This window comes from Saccopteryx bilineata, chromosome 4, assembly GCF_036850765.1.
Source record: "Saccopteryx bilineata isolate mSacBil1 chromosome 4, mSacBil1_pri_phased_curated, whole genome shotgun sequence".
Classification (NCBI taxonomy): Eukaryota; Metazoa; Chordata; class Mammalia; order Chiroptera; family Emballonuridae; genus Saccopteryx; species Saccopteryx bilineata.
The window spans coordinates 265,018,704-265,037,510 of record NC_089493.1 but is presented as its reverse complement, the minus strand read 5'-3'; the positions used below and the strand labels follow the sequence as shown (position 1 = coordinate 265,037,510).

The 18,807-nt window shown below is 53.4% G+C and overlaps 2 protein-coding genes across 2 annotated transcripts; one reads left to right on the top strand and one right to left on the bottom strand.

The window, feature by feature from the left end:
- Positions 1-130: 130 nt before the first annotated feature.
- Positions 131-7,067, bottom strand: LRWD1 (leucine rich repeats and WD repeat domain containing 1). Its single transcript, XM_066274477.1, has 15 exons — positions 6,839-7,067; positions 6,128-6,362; positions 5,915-6,031; positions 5,325-5,462; positions 4,969-5,073; positions 4,610-4,732; positions 4,415-4,529; positions 4,088-4,197; positions 3,710-3,917; positions 3,144-3,216; positions 2,911-3,051; positions 1,221-1,312; positions 882-1,037; positions 688-800; positions 131-590 (listed from the first exon to the last, which is right to left on the bottom strand). Exons 1-15 carry the CDS (start codon positions 6,916-6,918, stop codon positions 450-452), a joined length of 1,947 nt encoding a protein of 648 aa, XP_066130574.1. The 5' UTR covers positions 6,919-7,067; the 3' UTR covers positions 131-449.
- Positions 7,059-17,965, top strand: ALKBH4 (alkB homolog 4, lysine demethylase). Its single transcript, XM_066274479.1, has 3 exons — positions 7,059-7,261; positions 11,032-11,229; positions 15,917-17,965. The coding sequence occupies exons 1-3, from the start codon at positions 7,139-7,141 to the stop codon at positions 16,502-16,504; spliced, it is 909 nt and encodes a 302-aa protein (XP_066130576.1). The 5' UTR covers positions 7,059-7,138; the 3' UTR covers positions 16,505-17,965.
- The last annotated feature ends 842 nt before the right edge of the window (positions 17,966-18,807 follow it).

The following is an 18,807-nucleotide window of genomic DNA, read 5'->3' as shown; positions in this document are numbered from 1 at the left end:
TGAGCTGAAGCGGGGGGACTTCACAGCAAATGGATTGTCAGGCTCAGTGGAGGTAGATGACCTGTCTCAAGGCTTCTCTGGGGCCACACTGCAGAGCAGATTAGTCCAGAGATCCAGATTTCTCTCTGAGAGGGTGCCAGGAACAAACGCATTCTGAACTAACGGGGAACCAGGGGCTGCAGTGAAGGCAGTCTTGAGCAGAAGAGACCTGCTCAAACCTATACACTACTTCCATGAAAACCTGTAGACTCCCATGAGTCTCTGCCGTAGAAGCCCAGCTGCCAGGTCAGGCTGTCTTACTCAAAATAGCAACACCAAGGGGGCCCACAAACAGCTCTTCCAGGCTTCTCTTACATAGTAGTTTAATAAAAATATTCACTCATAAAAAAGATTCCTCATCACTAGCTCAAAAGTTGAGTAAGTTGTGTCTCTGGAGCTCCTGCTGGAGGCTAGTGTCTCTTCCAGATGGCTACAATGTTGGAGTCTGTCAGAGCGGTGAGGTAGGTAAAGGTGGGGTTGGCCACCACCGTGTTCACCATGGTCTTGGTCACCGTGTGGCTGAGGGCCTGTGGTTGCGGCCACTTAAGGATCTGGAGGGGAGAGAGAGGGGGCTGGGCTCCTTCCTAGATCCCAGAACCCTTGTGCCGCACCAGCCCCTGCAGGGGGAGAGGAGCGAGCTGTGCCTACCTGCGTGGGGGCCTGCGGGGTTGCCGGCAGTGGAGGCTGCTGCGTCAGAATGTGCCTGACATCGTAGACCCACACGCTGCCCTCCTCGTCCCCACAGAGCACAATCCCTTTATCTGCCAGGACAAAAGATTGGAATCTAAGGTGAGGCATTCTCCAGGAGTAGAAGATGGGCTAGGGAGGGTGGGTGGGCTCACCAGGACAGGTGCTGAGTGAGAAGTAGGCCAAGTCAGTAGGTGACCACTGCAGCTGAGCCAGGATCACCACCGCCACTGTGGACTGGGTGCCACGGCCCACCCACGTCTGGCTCCAGCTCCACAGGCAGATGGTGCCTAGGTTACTCCCCTTGGAGGCTGTGAGGGAGAAGGGAGAATGGAGAACTGCGCCTGGGGAGGCCTCTCTAGGCTTTCTTGCTCCACAGCAAGCTCAGAAGCTCAGATCTAAACCCCAGCCCGGGAAGAAACAACCCACAAAGGCCTTACCAGGGTCTGTTTGGGTCCCTGATAGCCAGATTGTCCCAAGCCAGGCTCACTCACCCACGACATCCTCATTCACAAATGCCAGCCCGTCCACTCTCTGGCCAGATGCCTCGGAGCCCTCAGAGAATACAAACTCCACCTCACACACCCTGTGGGGCAAAAGATGCTGGTCAGACTATTGTGGATGCAGTTTCTCATTCATTCAATGAACCATTCATTGGGCCCCTATGGTGGGCCCTGCCCTGTGTAGAGCTCAGAAAATGCAACCAAGAATCTCTTCTGGGCCCTGGAGGGATTAAGTTTCACCCTCAAAATGGGAGCCAGCACCTCAGTATACTAAGTCACAGGTGGTGGGGACTCGAAAGCACGAGGAGCTGGTTCCCAGGATGGGGGTGGTGTGGCCATGAGCGTTCTGGAGAGGCAGTGCCTCTGGGACAGAGATGAGCAGGAGGAAGGCATTTCCAGCTGAGTGCTCAGGACCCAAGAAGCGACAGACTGGGGAGGGGTTTGCTGTGACCTTGAGGACAGTAGGGACAGTAGCTGCTCGGTGTTTCCAAGCTGACTGTGTGTAGGGTAGCAGCACTTGGAAAGGCCATCCAGCAGCTCCCCAGAGTCCTGGAGGACACCTGGAAGCAAGAAGGGCAGCCCAGGTCCTAACTGAGGAGCAGACAGCTGTGCTGTGGTGAAGAAATGCCACAGGACTGGGGGACCAGGCAGATGTGAGTGGGCACGGGAAGGGAGGGAGGAGGCAGACCCGGGGCTTGACTGCTAGGTGTAGTACAGGGCCACCACCAACTTAGGTGGACGACTGCCCTCCGTGTAGCAGCTGCTACATCCACTCCTGCCACCTAACCCTAAAATTCTTCCCAGGCTATTCATGGCACTGATGGTAAAACTCAGAATCTTACCATGGCCAACAAAACCAGTGCACCCTGGCCTGAGCAACCCTGCTACCTCATGGACCATTTCCTCTGGTTTCCAAGCCATGGCCAGACTCCCTGATCAGCCAGCTCCCCCTACCACTGGCCTTTGTACAGTTCCTCAAGTATTCACTACTACCACCTGACTCCCTCACAAGGCTCATGTGGAAAGCATGAACTGAACACAACCTTCTGCCACTGGTCACCTCTTCAGAGCCCCCTTGGCCTTCCTGTTCCCCTCTTAGAGCACCCGGTTCTCTCTCCTTCATAGCTCACTCACACGATGCTTTGTGGTGTTTTACTGGCCACCTTTGTTTACTGTGTCTCCTCTACTAGGCTTGGGGCCCCCAGAAGGCTGAGACACCATGCTGAGCTCTGTCTCAGGCCCTCCAGATAGCCTGGGTGAGCCACAAGCCTCAGCCTGGCCCTTCCAGGGCCTCGTCCCTGCCCTTGTCCTCCACTGGCCCTGGCATGCTAGTTACTGTCCCAACTTTACAGATGAGGAAATATACTAGCACAGGAAGGTCACACTGCTGGTAAGTGGCAAACCATGGGTGGCAGTAAAGCCCCAGGTTGAAGGTGAGGTGATCACAGTCCAGAGGGGGACCCAGCGAAGGAACAGGTCACAGGGACCTTTACTCAAGAGACTAGCAGGAGGCTGGGACAGGCCAGCTCTGTGAAGAAGACCCTGAAAATAGCCCCTGTGGTTACCCAGGGCAGTACGCATGGTTTGGCCACCACCTCTGGCAGGTGTGCCTGGGTCAGACATCTGCGGTAGCAGCTCCCAGCTCTGAGGCTTGGCTTTCAAGGCACCCCACCCACCTCACCTCCTCTTTTGAGGCTGCTCCAGCCGCACATCCCAGCAGCAGCAGCCACCCTCACAGCCAGCCAGCAGGTAGGCATCCGGGCAGGAAGCAACGGGGCAGAGGCGCAGGGGGGTGGATGTGGTATCGAGTGTGAGCAGCTGGCTGCCAGTGGGGGGAGAGGGAGAGCATGAGGCCATGGACCCAGGTGTCCACCCAGCCTGGCAGCCTCTCACCAGCCCTGCCCAAAGCATCACCTGGCCTGGAATCTGTAATCTTGGTTGGGGACCCCGATGTCCCAGAGGATGATCCGTTTGTCATAGGATGCCGCTGAGAGGGAGTGGGAAGGGGAGAGGTGGCTCTGAGGAGACCCTGGTCTCTTGCACCCAAGGTGAGACCATGATTCCAAGACCAGCCCCTCTGAAGCAGGGAGGGCGGGCCATGGCTGATAATTCCTATCTTACTCTAACCTAATGTGCCACACCAGGCAGCTGTCTTTGTAGGCCTCTGCTCACACATCGTCACTGAGGGCCTCACTGTAACTGAAGGGCCAGGGGTATCCCCCCAGGTCACAGACAGAGTGGCCAGGTTGTCAGAAAGCTCCAAGGCCACAGAGCAGATTGGGGAAAAAGTAAGAATCTGAAGCCCAGTTACTTGTCCACAAAGCCACACTGCTCCTCTCCTGGTGGAGCCAACCTTGGCAGCCCAGTCTGATATGCCAGCCACAGGAGTCCCCTACCATCACAGGGAGGGAGCACTGAGGCATCAGGCTGCAGGCCAGGGGTGCTGAGGGAGCTCTGGGGGGGTGGAGAGACGGTCTTACTGAACAGGTGGGTCTCATGCGTGGGGCTGAAGCAGAGGGTGGCGATGGCCTTCTTGTGGGCCCGAACGACCCCGCAGCAGAAGCCAGCACGCACATGTAGCAGCCGAACCTGGCCCCGCAGGCCGGCAGCTGCCAACACGCTCCAGCGCTTCTTGTGGCCTGTGTGTGTGACCACTGTCAGGGCTGTCCAGGCCACCGAGAAGAACTCCTGGGGCGGGGGAGGGGGGGAGCAGTCACCAAGGGGCAGAGCTACACGTGTGCACCTGCACACAGGATCAAATCTGGGAAATGAGCCCAGCATCAAATAAAAAGGCAGGTGGCACTCCTGCCCCCAGGGTTCTGCCCACTGTCCTGCAGGAGCAGGACCCTGGCACTCACCTCGCCAGGTGCCTTGTACTTGTGCAGTACGATGCCTGTCTGGCAGTCGATCACACACACAGCCTCTCCGCCACATGTAGCCACAGTCTGGGATGAGGCTCCTGCACACCCTGTTTTGAGAGATCAGCCCTAGTAAAAATATTTCCTGTGTTTTCCCCCTGCAGTTCCCTTCTCCTGGCCTTGAAGACAGTTTTAAGCTTTCTGTCCTTCATGGTTCCCCCATTGCCCAGGCAGCCCCCCTCCAGGTGGCAATTCCAGGCCCCCTGCCTAGAAAGCTTGTTCTGCTGTTCCCTGTGGCCTTTCTCTGTCTGCCCACCAAAGTTATACCCTCCTCCCAGGCCGGTTCAAAGGCACAGGCCCAGAGCTGGGTCTCAAGGTCCTCAGGGCTGTTGTTCTTGCTGTGGCACTGCAGGAAGTGCAGGGGCTCCAGCTTCAGGGCAGGCTGTGGGGGCAGAAGCGGGTCAGAGCTGCCCCAACCCTTGCTCCCAGCCATCTACTCCCTGCCACCCTACTATAGCTTACCTGGCTGCCACCAAAGCCCATGGGGCAGCCCTCCACCTGGGTCAGTGGGGAGGTACACACCCGCTTGTTGGGAGAGAGGTTGAGTGGGACATCATCTGGCCGTTTCAAGGCCACTGGCCTGGCCTGTGTGGAGGAACAGGTGGCTGAGAGCCTGGTGGCCATGGGTCCATCTACTCAGAGCTCTTTTCCTATCACAGCCTGGACTGGACCCACCCACGGGTGTAGGAGGCGAGGACTGGTCCAGGGTCAGAAGGAAGTACCTCAGGCATCAGAGGCTGTCCCCTGGGCTCTGCCTCCCCAGGAAGGAAGGGCCAATGCAGGCCCTCCAAGCCCTGGGAGCCACACAGAATCACACTCACCCTGGGCTCCTGGGCAATTGTGGCTTTCAGGGACTTCTCCGGGACGTCTGCCTCAGGTCTCTGGGTCCCACCAGAGGCTACCAGCTCCTCAGAGATCATCCACACCTGGGTGGAACCAGGCCATCAACAAGCTGCACAGTCCTGGGGCCTCTCATCCCCTCCACAGACACCCAGTCAGAGGGAGCTTGTGCTTCCTGAGCTGGGAAAGGGCCTTTCCAGCCAATAGTGGTACCTTTCCCGCCCCGCCCCGCCCCGCCTCATTCCCCACAGCCAAAGACCTCCAGGGCAACTCAGGGCATGGGAGCCAGCAAGGAGCTAGGAGAACAGACTCTCAGTACAGTGGGGTGAGGACATACCCGCCACTGGGTGAACTCGCTGAGGGACTCGGGCCCGTAGTGGACATCCCTGACGGCAGACCTCACAAAATCAGCCTGGGCCTTCTCAGCCTCCTCAGGGCTCAGTGAGGCCATGAACTTCTCCCAGTGAGCTGTGACCTGGCACAAGAGGGACCAGATCCAGGCCCAGTCCACCCCTAGAACCACCATGGCCCCATAGCCCCCAAACTCATGTGCACAGGTATCTCAACCTCACTGCCTCCCTAAACCACAGCCTTCTTAGCTGCATGCTGCATAAATCTAAGCAACACACACAGAAACACACACACACCAGGTTTGTCCAAGGTAAAGTTACTGTTACAGTGTCTCAGCCTCCCATGCTGGGCCCTGCACACCTGGAGGGCAGGACCCCCCACCCCCAGGGGCAAGATGCCAAGCACCAAAACCAGGCTTAAAGCAAACGTGTCAGGCTAGGGGCTAAGGATCACTTGGTGTCAGGGAAGAGAGCCCCTGTAAAGCTCCCTCAGTGTCTTCCCAATGTTGATGCCTGCCACTTGCTCCTAAAGGCTCCTGACTGTTCCCAACTAAGAGACACCTCCCAGCCCCCTTACTCTGCTAGTCAGCTCCCGGTTCAGGCTCTCCACCTGACAGGAAGTGAAGGAAGCATCTTTGCCATTGACTTTACGCAGCTTGGGCAGGAGAAAGGAGACTTTCAGATTGTCGCTGACCTGGGGAACAAGAGATGAATGACTCGGGCTGCTGAGCTGAGCTGAAGCCCAAGAGTGCTGGCCCCAGATATGGGGCAGCCAGGAGAACCCACTTACTGTCAGGAAAGGGTTGCCCTCCAGGCTGAGCTCCTCGAGCTGTGGAAACTGGCACAAGGCAGTGACGTCCCCCAGCTGGTTGTTGGCACAGCGGAGGATGCGCAGGTGGGACAGGCCCAGATTGGCGGGTAGTGTCTCCAGCTGGTTGTTGGAGAGGTCCAGCTCTTGCAGCTGTGTCAGTCGGCTCAGGAGCTTGGGGTCCAAGTGCTCTGAGAGCAGCTTCAGCCCTGACAGGCTGGAGTAGGAGGCAGATGGTGAGTGCTCAGGCAGCAGGCAGGTCTCTAGCCCCTCACCTATGGCCGCCCAGAGTGACTCCGAAGGCTTTTTCACCTAACATTCTTTGTATATGCACAGCCTCTCTCCAACACCTTACTTCTTAAAATCTTGTAACTACTTTAGGACTTAGTGTCGCTGACCCTCTCCAGGATGCTTCCCCTGATCCTCTGGAGGGGCCTCCTCTGTACTACCCACGCCCTCTGTAATGCTCTCAACAGGTTGCTCAATTCTCTTTCTGCACGGCTGTTCTTAGTAGCCCGGGCCCTCTTCAGGGTGAGGCCACTCGGGGCCCACCCGGCCCACCTCCCGAGGAGAGGACCGCGTTTGGCCCGAGTGATTAGAGACTCCGCCCAACCGACAGGGAGATGATAACGGAGCCGAATAAGGGTCCCAGGCTCACTCCCGAACCCCCTGTCGTCCCCGCCCGCCTCTTACTCCAGGCTCCGGATCTTCCCCAGCCGGTCGCTCTTGGGTCGCCCCCGCTGCATCAGCAGCCGCGGCGAGAGAGGTCCCATGGCGAGGAGGCGCTGCCCGCGCCGGCAGTATCAGCGGCTCCGATGTCCGCAGGAGCCAGCCGTTGGCGCTCGCGGCTGGCGGAGACCAGGAGGCGGCGCCGCACAAGCCCCTCGCTGGCAATGACCGGAAGGAAGTGGGAGCGGGGTTCCCGTGTCCGGACTACAAGTTCCGGCGGACCCCGCGCCCCCGCGCCTGCGCGTTGGCCTACAGGACGTAGCGATGGCGGCTGCGGTGGTGGCGGCCCCCGAGATCCTCCGGGAATGCGGCTGCAAGGGCATCCGGACCTGTCTGATTTGCGAGCGGCAGCGTGGAGGTGATCCACCCTGGCAGCACCCCCCACAGGTAAGGGCTGGGAGAGGAAGCGCGCCCACAACTGTATTCTTCATAAGGGGAAACTGAGGCCCAGACTGACCATACATACGGTCCCGGGTCAAACCGTGTTAGGGGTTCACGGCGGTGGGGATGTTACGAGGGTGAAGAGATGCGGGCTTTGAGGAGTGGGCTTGGAGTACGGAAGGGTTTGGGACGTGGGTGCAGTCCGCCCACAGCTCACCTCTGGGACCTGGCTGGGGAGTCTGACAGCAAGCCATCACGTAACAACATCCCTCCCCCCTTCGGTCTGGGCCCGGGAGCTTCACTGGCCCCTGTGCGGACGATATGGAAAGAGTAGAGGGTGCCGAAAGCCAGGGCAAAAGGGTCCAGAAGGCTTTGGACGGAAAAGAGCAAGGAGGAAATTAATTCCAGTTAATTAACAAAAAAACGACCTAGCCTTTGGATGGGTCTAGAAGTACTTTAATTGGTTGGAAGGGCATTCCAGCTGGGGGAACACCTTGAGTATGGGCCTGGAGTAGTGGCAGGTGCTTGGATGCGGGTGATGCTTCTGGTGAGAGAGATGAAGTCAGAGGGGCCGAACCACAGAGGGCCCTGTGTGTGGCTACTGGGCAGGCTGGGACTTGTCTTGGGGGCCATGGAGAGCTCCTAAAGGGTTTTATTTTAAAGGAAATGTGAATTTTAGAAGAATCTTGGGAGCTCATAGAAAGATATGAAGGCTGGGAAGCCAGTGAAGAAACTGTTGCCATGTCTCTGGTAAAAGTGTGGAAGATCCTGAGGAAAACAGTAGAAAGGTTTCTCAGACAGTTAAAAGTAGACTTACCAGCCCTTGCAGGATAGTTCGGCTGGTTAGAGCATTGTCCTCAAGCACAGAGTTTGCTGGTTTGATCCTGGTCAGGGCACATACAGGAACAAATCGATGTTTCTGTCTTCCCCTGCCTTCCTCTCTAGCTAAAATCAATAAATAAATGTGGGGTTTTTTTGTTTTTGTTTTTTTAAAGTAGAATTACCATATGATCCAACAATTCTAGAGATATACCCAAAAGAATTGAAAGCAGAGTCTCGAAGAAATATTTGCACATTCACGGTGGAAGCAATGCAAGTGTCCATTGATGGATAAACGGATAAACAAAAAGCAATACATACATACATAAATAGAATATCACTCAGGCTTCAAAAGGAAAGAAATTAGTGATACGTGCTACAACATAGATGAACCTTGAAAATATTATGTTAAGTGAAATAAGGCAGTCACAAAAGGACAAGTGCTGTATGATTCCATTGATACTACCTATAATAGTCACAATCATAGAGACAGAAAGTGGCATGGTGGTTGTCAGGGGCTGGGGGAAGGAAAAAGGGGAGTTGTTTAATGGGTACATGGTTTAGTAAGGTGAAAAGTTCTGCAGACTGTTTGCACAATAGAGTGAATGTACTTAACACACTAAACTATACACTGAAAAAGTTTTAAAGACAGTAAATTTTATGTTATATATGTTTTACCACATAAACTTTTTTAAAAAGCACCAAAGTTCTGAACTGTGTTTGTGGCTGTGGAGACACAGTATACTCTAGGGCAGTGGTTCTCAAACTTTTTGAAGTCGGGGATGCATTTAAAATCCTATAAATAATTGTAGGCGCACTGTATACAAGTTTCTGAGAAATATGTTATAATAATTAAGTCAAAGAAAAAAATATAAAGTCCAAGTGTGCTTTTATGGTAATTAAATGAAATAAATATGACAAAATTAAATTTATTCTGACATTAAAAAACATTTTTGTTACATTTTTTGAGTTATGCTTTTTAGAATTTGTAAAAAAGAGGGGTTAAAAAATTAAAAACAAAAAAGTTATCTTTTTATGTATATAGATACATTCTTAGTAAGATTTTGTAAATTCAGCAGGTCCCGATGAGAATGTGTTAAGTTTTTCATTCTTGTGTTTATGAGAAACATGAGCCTGATGTGTCCTAGCGATTTCTTCAATGTTTGGGCATATATTTGAAAGGCAAACTCTCATTTCCTCGTCAATCCATTCAAGAATTCCTCTCTCTTTACTGTTGTGTTGAGTGCAGAAAACCCCCACCATACATATCATCTTAACTTTACACCAAACTAAGGATAGAAGAAACTTCTCCAGTCTTTCTGGGGAACATGGGGGTAGTGTAAACAATCCAGCACCACAGCTTAACAGCCTTTTGCAGCCTAATCAGGTGGAGGGTTGGGTAGACTGTCAGCTTACAGCCAATTCCCCACACCTCTGTCCCCCAAAAATCTAAACTCCAAAAACCCTGTTGGTTTTTAGGTCCCCAACAGGTGCATATTTCCCTGGAATACCATAGGGCACACCTGGAAATCTAGGGCGCACCAGTGCACCCTGGCACACACTTTGAGAACCACTGCTCTAGGGGTAGCACCCACCCAACACGGTGGCTGAGGGATGGCCAAAATGTCCAGGATGACTCTCACATTTAACATGTCCCATGTGAAATGTCAGAGACAGAGGACTTGGTGGTTCAGAGATGGGGTGGTAGCAGTGCCTATGGAATATAAAGGAGGAGGAAGCAGAATTAATTGGTCAGGGAGGACCTCAAACTGCCATGTAGATCTGTCAATGTCATGGCCAACCCAGTTGGGAGCTCCAAAGCAAGTGCCTGTTAGAGGAGTCCCATCCATGTTGGACAGAAATGACCAGGTTCTGCTGGGTCACTGGTTGGGAGCTGCCTAGGATGAGGATGGCCTTCGCTCACAACCTCAGGCCGATCCGGAGAGACTGCAGCAGAAGATTGTCAGCCCAGCTCTGCTCTCGGTGACTGCCAAGCTCTGCTCTTTTTTGAAGGGAAATTCAGACAGTGCCTTTGGCTGTCACCAAAGGACAGGGCCAGAGACATCCCCACCTGGACTGGAGAGGGCTTCTCCCCTCTGGCCTTCCAGCCTGGGCTGCTCACCCCTGGACAACCCCAGGGCCTCAGCTTTAGGGGTTTAGCATATTTCTCAAACTTCTGGTCTGGGCTGGACACTTTGACTCCAGTGTTCTCCTTTAATTCTCACACGGCTGAGGACTATGACATGGATTGCAGGCTGTTCCCCAGCCGTGCAGCCTCAGGCTAGTTCCTTAACTTTGTTGAGCCTTGTGGCCACCTCATCTCTAAAATGGAGAATGAGCCTGACCAGGCGGTGGCGCAGGGGATAGAGCACCGGACTGCGATGCAGAGGACCTGGGTTCGAGACCCCGAGGTCGCCAGCTTGAGCGCGGGCTCATCTGGTTTGAGGAAAAGCCCACCAGCTTGAACCCAGGATCGCTGGCTCCAGCAAGGGGTTACTCGGTCTGCTGAAGGCCCGCGGTCAAGGCACATATGAGAAAGCAATCAATGAACAGCTAAGGTGTTGCAATGCACAACGAAAAACTAATGATTGATGCTTCTCATCTCTCTCCGTTCCTGTCTGTCCCTGTCTATCCCTCTCTCTGACTCACTCTCTGTCTCTGTCTCTGTAAAAAATAAATAAATAAATAAATAAATAAATAAATAAATAAATAAATAAATAAATAAAATGGAGAATGAAAACGGTTATGCGGGTGCTCTTCCCTTGTGTGGATAGGGAAAGTGACAGGGCCTTTCCCAGGAGGCAGCCTCAGCAGGGATTTGGCCTCCCTTTAGACTCCTACTGCCTTCCAAAGTGGCTTCAGGGGAGGACAAACCCTTTATTGGGCAGGGGCTGTTCCTGAGAGGGCCTCTGGGAAGCAGGCTCCAGTGGCTCCAGGACCCCTGTCTTCTTTTACAGAAAACACATCGTTTTATTTACTACACGGACACTGGCTGGGCTGTGGGGGCCCAGGAGTCTGACTTTGAAGGCTGGGCCTTCCCCTTCCCTGGCGTGACACTGATAGAGGACTTCGTGACCCAGGAGGAAGAAACTGAGATGGTGCAGCTGATGGACTGTGAGCCTTGGAAGCTCTCCCAGTCCGGACGGAGAAAGCAGGTAGGCTGGCCCCAGCTTGGGAGGGGGTCGGGCGTATCAGAGGACAGTCCCTGTGCTGGACCACTTTGCTCAGCTCCTGCTCAGTGTCTCCTCTGAAGCCATACCAGGGGTGAGCCCAGCCTGCTTGGCCTGCTCACCGTCCCAGCAGGATGCCAGTGAGCCAGGACTCTGGGGCAGATGGCCCCTCAGTTCTTTCTGCCTCTCACAGCTGGCTAGTGCTGGTGACTGCCAGGGAGGGTTTGGTTTTTTTCTTAAATTTTTTTTAATTAATTTATTTTTTATTACAGAGACAGAGAGAGTCAGAGAGAGGGATAGACAGGGACAGACAGACTGGAACGGAGAGATGAGAAGCATCAATCATTAGTTTTTCATTGCACATTGCGACACCTTAGTTCATTGATTGCTTTTTTTTTTTTTTTTTTTTTTTTTTTTTACAGAGGCAGAGATAGACAGGGACAGACAGACAGGAACAGAGAGAAATGAGAAGCATCAATCATCAGTTTCTCGTTGCGCGTTGCGACTTCTTAGTTGTTCATTGATTGCTTTCTCACATCTGCCTTGACCGCGGGCCTTCAGCAGACCGAGTAACCCCCTGCTGGAGCCAGCAACCTTGGGTCCAAGCTAGTGAGCTCTTTGCTCAAACCAGATGAGCCCGCGCTCAAGCTGGCGACCTCGGGGTCTCGAACCTGGGTCCTTCCGCATCCCAGTCCGACGCTCTATCCACTGTGCCACCACCTGGTCAGGCTGATTGCTTTCTCATATGTGCCTTGACCGCGGGCCTTCAGCAGACCGAGTAACCCCTTGCTTGAGCCAGCGACCTTGGGTCCAAGCTGGTGAGCTTTTGCTCAAACTAGATGAGCCCGCGCTCAAGCTGGCAACCTCGGGGTCTCAAACCTGGTCCTCAGCATCGTAGTCCTACGCTTTATCCACTGCGCCACTGCCTGGGCCATATATTTGGGCCAGGGAGGGTTTCTTGAAGGCTGTCAGATGCCTTCGTGTCTCAATTTCTCTCCCCATCAGTTTGACATATTTTTAGGCCTTCCCTTTGTCCAGGGTCACAGCCCCCTCCTCCCTCAGTCCCGCTCCTCTCTGTCTAGGTCACGCCTCCATTCCTCATCTCCAGCAGTCCTTGCCCCCACCAGAATCTCTGAGACTTCCATCCAGCCACCTTTCACTTTCTCCCCCACCCCATCGTCTTTCCTTACCCTGTACCACAGCCGTTATTACAGTCCATTTCTTGGGTGCCGCCTCGACCTTCAGCCCTTTGCTTCATTGTACTTTTTCTGCTCAACCACAGCCTTGGTCAAGTCCAGCTTCCCCCTCCCTTGTACCCATGTGCTACCTGCTGTCAGGTGTCCCCCCCCCAGCTCTGGGCCCTCATGTTCCCACAGTCATACCCACCTCCCCCAGGCTGTAGCTTAGGTGCTGTCCTTCCAAAGCTCTATTTCCCTCCATACTCTCCACTGGTGATCTTGCCTCTCAGAAAAACAGACATTAGACGTGGAGACAGCCAAAGTTTCCTTCTGTAGAGGACTGGATAAAGAAGATGTGAGACATATGTACAACGGAATACTAACTACTCAGCCATAAGAAATGGTGAATACCACCATTTATAACAACATGAATGGACCTTGAGAATATCATGCTAAGTGAAATAAGTCAGTCATAAAAAGCTAAGAATCACAGGATTTCATTCATTTGTGGGATATAAAACTGAAACTCATAGGCACAGACAATGGTATGGTGGTTGCCAGAGGGAAGGGGGTGGAGGGTAGGAAAGGGTAAAGGGGCCAGATATATGGTGACAGGAAATGATTTGACTGTGGGTGGTGAAATAAAATCAGATTCTGATGGACCATCGAATACTACATAGCCATTATAAAACATTGTAGACATATATTAGTACTTAATGGCATGGGAAGATGTCCTAATTCTGTATTTAAAGTGCACGTGGTTATACAACAATGAAGAAGTGTGTGTATGCGCACATGTGTGTGTACTATGTGAATTATAGGTGGCGTGCAGGCCAACACCCACAAAAATGGGTGGCATTTTTATTTCTTCCTTGTGCTTTTCTTCTTTTCCACATTTTCTACAATGAAGCTACATATTAATAGCTTTAAAACCAGGAAACAAGTGCTACAATAAATTTGCTACAATGAACCTATTTTTATTTTGAAGTCAGGAAGTAAATAGTGTATTTCTCTTCTTTAAAAAACTGGGAAAAGTTGGGGAGAATGCATTAGCTAGGGATTAGAGTTGCAATGTTAGGTTTAAGACTAGCATTGGGGTATTAAAATGAAGACTTAAGGGTGCCTGACCAGGCAATGTCGGACTGGGACACGGAGGACTCAGGTTCTAACTCCGAGGTCGCTGGCTTAAGCATGGGCTCACCAGCTTGAGGGCGGGGTTGCAGGTTTGAGCGTCATAGACATGACCCCATGGTCGCTGGCTTGAGCAAGGGGTCACTGGCTCTGCTGTAGCCTCCCGGTCAAGGCACATATGAGAAAAAAAGACTAAGGGTTAGAATTAGTATTATGGAAATGAGAAAACACATGCATCTGCCCACCTGCCTGCCACGGATGGGTGCTGTTCCCTTACCCATGCCCAGGGCTTCCCCGAGGGCTCCAGCTGTGTGCTGGTCCCTTTCCTCAGGAGTTCTTGTCTAGCATTGCTTCCCTCTCTCTGCAAGATGAATTTTGCCTATACTGGATCATTTCCCCCAGCCTCCCACTGAGCTCCATCTCTTCCCTGGAGCAGAATTACTCAAGAGTTGTTTATTTTGTCTTCAGTTCCTCTCCTCTCATTCCTACTTACCCCACTCAGAACTGTTTCTGTCACTGACTTCCATGCCCTGAACCCAGCGGCAGGTTCTCAGGTGCATTTCTGGGGCCTGGCGTCTTCCTGCTCCAGATGCCCCCTTGCTGATCTTAGTAAGCCATGGCCCTATCACCGGCACTGTATTTCAGACCCCCATGTCCACGCCCCCTGCAGTGTCCCATCTTGGCAAATTCCACCTTCTACCTGCACAGGCTGGAGATGGATCTCTCCAGGTGTCTCTGTCTTGTTAATTCCCATTAGCACTTCCTTCAAACCCTGTCTGAATCTGAGAACACACCCTCCCTGCCACTGCCACCATGGCCGCCACCACATAACACTCAGCCCTGGTTCCCTCCCTGGGATTCCTTCCGGGGCTTCCTGGGACAGCCCTCGCCCCCCTGCAGTCAGTTTTCAGTAGAAAGGAAGGTGACTCAGGACTGTGACTCCTCATCAAATGACCTCACGGCTCTGTTACAAACCCTCCGGGCTCCCCATCTCAACTTAAACACAAAGTCCTTACAGTGCCCTGGAAGGCCGGCCCTGTGCTGGGTCAGCCCAACCTTTGTTTTCACTGCTGGTCTCTGATGTCCTGCACCACAGTCACATCAGACTCCTCCATGCTCCTTAAAGGGTCCAGTTCCTCAGCCCTCTGCCCGCTTACTCCCATCTCAGGCTTTCTGCCAGCCCCTGCCTAGCGTCAGGCCTAGCTGGCTCGCCCTGGCACTCGGTGACATGCCAAACATGGAAGGAGAAAGTCCCACCAGACGGAGCCACCCCCCACTAAAGGGGGGCCAGAGATGGCAGGAGTCTGCAGGGAAGTGCTCCCCTTTCATACCAGATTTCAGGCCATAAATCTCAGGCGTGTTCTAGACAGCTCCTCCCTAATTTTTTGTTTTGCTTTTTAGATAGAAGCCGCATACTGTAAAATTTGCGCATTTAAAATGTCCAGTTCAGTGGGTTGGTTTTTAGTATAGTCGCAGTGTAGTGCAGCCATTGTCACTGTCTGGTTCTGGAACATTTTCATCACCCCGAAGGAAACCCGCACTCACTGGCAGTCCCTCCCTGTTCCCCTGTCCCCTGGCAACCACTAATCTATTTTCTGTCTGTGGATTTGGCCTAGACATTGCATACAAATGGGACTAGACAATATGTGACCTTTAATGTTTGCTGTGTTTCTCTTAGCCTAATGTCTTCAGGTTCATCACTTTGTAGCATGTGTAAGTGTTTTACTGCTTTTTATCACTGAATTATATTCCATTGTATGGATACACTATTTGTTTATCTACTCATCAGTTGGTGAACACTTGGGTGGTTTCTATTTCTGGGGCACTGTGAATAGTGCTGCTATGAACACTTGTAAGTTTCTGTGTGGACTTATTTTCATTTCTCTTGGGTATACTAGGTAGACCTGCTGGGTCACATGATCACTGTTCTCCCTCGCGGTTAGGAACCCCAGTTGTGCCCGGTGTTCCCACTTTGATAATGCTGCTCTGGACTGGCCTTCCTCACTTGCTGCTCATCCTTCCCAGATCCTGACCCCTGGGCATCATGTCCTGGAAACCCGACCTGCGTGTGGGCCCTTTGTCTCTAGCTCTGCTTTCTGGGGTACCTGGGCTGAGACATCCCCCAACACTTTGTATCCCTCTTCTCGGCTTTATTTTTTCCTTAGCATTTACTGCCATCTGATGTTTGCTGTTTGTTTATATCTCTATGGTGTTGGCCTCTTCCTACTAGAATGTCAGTCCCATGAAGTCAGAAATTTTTGCTTTTTTTTGGTCTCTGTGATTAAATTCTTTAGACCTAGCACGTGATAACATTTCTGTAAACTCAGACACTTCTCCACTTTCTTTTTGTCTTCATTTGTCAGGACTATGGCCCCAAAGTCAACTTTCGGAAACAAAAGCTCAAGACCACTGGCTTCCAAGGCCTCCCCAGCTTCAGCCGGGACGTGGTGCGGAGAATGGACCTCTACCCCGTCCTGGAGGACTTCCGCCCCGTGGAGCAATGTAACCTGGACTACTGCCCCGAGCGGGGCTCAGCCATCGACCCCCACCTGGATGACACCTGGTTGTGGGGGGAGCGGCTGGTGAGCCTCAACCTCCTGTCCCCCACTGTGCTGTCCATGTCCCGAGAGGCGCCTGGCAGCCTACTGCTGTGCCTGGCCCCATCTGGCTTCCCAGAAGCCTTGGTGGAAGGTGTGATGGCCCCCGGCCGGTCCGTCCTGTGCCAGGAGGTGGAGGTGGCCATCCCCTTACCCCGCCGCTCTCTGCTTGTACTCAGCGGAGCCGCACGGCACCAGTGGAAACATGCCATCCACCGCAGACACATCGAGGCCCGCCGTGTGTGCGCCACCTTCAGGGAGCTGTCTGCTGAGTTCCGTTCCGGTGGGAAGCAGCAAGAACTCGGGCAGGAGCTCCTGCGAATCTCTCTCTCCTTTCAGGGGAGACCTATGTGAGCTGCCTGCTGGGGACAGGAGCCCGCACTGGACCTGGCCAGGGATGCCAGTTCCAGAGATGACCCTTTGCCAGGATTGAAGGGCGGAGTCCAGCACAAGGGTCTTTCTTCCCAGCTCAGTAGGCTTTCAGAGAAGACTGCGGACACCCTATGACGCACAGCAGTGTGAGCCCTGCTGGGAACTGGTTTTGATAGGGACGTGCCTCAGGTCAGTCTCCCTTGAGCTGCACTGACTGTGGCCACTTGTTTGGGTTCATTTGTCACAGTTTGAAGGAAGTGGCATAATTTGAGTTTAAAAAATGTTGGCATCTGGCCCTGGCCGGTTGGCTCAGTGGTAGAGCGTCGGCCTGGCATGCGGGGGACCCGGGTTCGATTCCCAGCCAGGGCACATAGGGGAAGCGCCCATTTGCTTCTCCACCCCCACCCCCTCCTTCCTCTCTGTCTCTCTCTTCCCCTCCCGCAGCCAAGGCTCCATTGGAGCAAGGATGGCCGGGGCGCTGGGGATGGCTCCTTGACCTCTGCCCCAGGCGCTAGAGTGGCTCTGGTCGCGACAGAGCGATGCCCTGGAGGGGCAGAGCATCGCCCCCTGGTGGGCAGAGCGTCGCCCCTGGTGGGCGTGCCGGGTGGATCCTGGTCGGGCGCATGCGGGAGTCTGTCTGACTGTTTCTCCCCGTTTGCAGCTTCAGAAAAATACAAAAAAAAAAAATGTTGGCATCACTTAAAACCATGTTTTCCTTTATTCATCTCTCAGTGGGGTTTCCTGATCCCCTACCTCGTAGTCCCTCCATTTGGTAGCGTGTCAAATCAGAGTGTGGAATTGGTACATTGGAGGTTATTACTGTTTCAGATTTCAGCGCTGGTGACAGCTTCTGAGTCAGACTCTGCCTGGGTCATGCTTGACCCAACTTTGGGGTGCAGGATGCAGAGAGGAGAGGGAAATCGAGATTGATACATTGGAGCCCACCCCACCTCCACCTCATGTAACGGTGTTAGAAAGTAGGGGAGAATTCTCCAGCTCCCAGCATAGCACAAGGTATTCCACCATTGGGTGCTGCTGCTGTGACTGGTGCTCACCTGAATGGGTGGCTGCCCCCATGGGTGTGCAGGCTCTGGAGGCGGAGGGAGATGACACTGCTCCCTGGGCCTGCGTGGCCAGCCCTCTCTCCTAATGCTTATGACACAGTACACTTGGCTCACCCGCCACTTGCTGGGAGCCAAACTTGAGGGACCTATACCCCATCTTAGCCTGGAAAGTTTTGTGGTTGGCACTGGTCTTCATAGTCACTCTGGAACTTAGAGAGCTGGAAGGTTGGGGGAGCCACTGGCCACTGCCCTGCTTGTGAAGTGGCATCACAGCTGCTGAGCCACTGGCATGGACCAGAGAACCCTGTGAAGACCCAGTGGGGAGCCTCTGCACTAGGAGGCTGGGCCGTAGAGCAACGCGCCCCTGGACAGGGCCTGTCAGATGCTCTGCCAATAAAGGGCTCTGTGGGAATGGATGTTTGGGAAATGCTGCACAGCAAGACCTGTCAGGTAGAGGCCTGTTCAGGCTGGGGAGTCACTCAACAGAGAAGCCTGTTTCTCCTGGAATCTCCTAGTGCTTGCCAGATGTTTCACACTCGGCCGTTCCTACATCTCACAGAGCACACTTTAGGAAGTGCTCCATCACAGAGTCAAGTCGGGATCCCTAACTAAGTTTGTCCTTCAAGCTGCTACGTGAAGACCGTCAGGCCCTAGGTGCCCACTGTCTCCCCGAAGCCACCCTTGCCTATGCCACCCGCTGGGATGGGGCTGGGGGCTGGCCGGGCTGGGGTGCTTCCTCCAGAGCCGCTCCTTGGCACCACTGCAGCTGCTGTCCTGCACGTTTCTAATGGGACAGGGTGACCCCAGCTGCCACAGCCTGGGTAAATGTCTGCTTAACCTCCATATTCTGGGTAGCTAGTCCTGCTTTCCTTAAGCACCAGACCTTTGTTGTACAGATTGTCCCGTCTGTGCTAATGTTCTTGCATTCTCAGACTAGGAGGAGGCAGGGGTCTACTAATACAGCAGCATCCAGTCGAGGGCAGTTCCTGCAGTGTCCTTTTCCAGAATAAGTTGGCGACATGGGATGATGTTCCTCAGCCTGCCCTTTGGAAAGATGTTGAGGAAACAAGGGGCTGGCTATTGTTTACAGGGTGTGATGCTGAGCTCAGTCCAGGGAGGACCCTCTGGGTTATTTTTGGCAAGACTTGTACAGAAACTGCCTGTACCGTGTCCCCAGCCCCCTGTGGGGACAGCAGGGGCTGAAAAGGATTCAGCATGTTC

Excerpts from the sequence above, each read along its gene's own strand:
- LRWD1 (XM_066274477.1), bottom strand. The coding sequence starts at position 6,918 with ATGGGACCTCTCTCGCCGCGGCTGCTGATGCAGCGGGGGCGACCCAAG. Across the intron at positions 6,032-6,127 it reads AGGGCAACCCTTTCCTGACA|GTCAGCGACAATCTGAAAGT; the intron begins GTAAGTGGGTTC and ends CTTGTTCCCCAG. Across the intron at positions 5,463-5,914 it reads ACCGGGAGCTGACTAGCAGA|GTCACAGCTCACTGGGAGAA; the intron begins GTAAGGGGGCTG and ends CTCTTGTGCCAG.
- ALKBH4 (XM_066274479.1), top strand. The coding sequence starts at position 7,139 with ATGGCGGCTGCGGTGGTGGCGGCCCCCGAGATCCTCCGGGAATGCGGC. Across the intron at positions 7,262-11,031 it reads CCTGGCAGCACCCCCCACAG|AAAACACATCGTTTTATTTA; the intron begins GTAAGGGCTGGG and ends CTTCTTTTACAG. Across the intron at positions 11,230-15,916 it reads AGTCCGGACGGAGAAAGCAG|GACTATGGCCCCAAAGTCAA; the intron begins GTAGGCTGGCCC and ends TTCATTTGTCAG.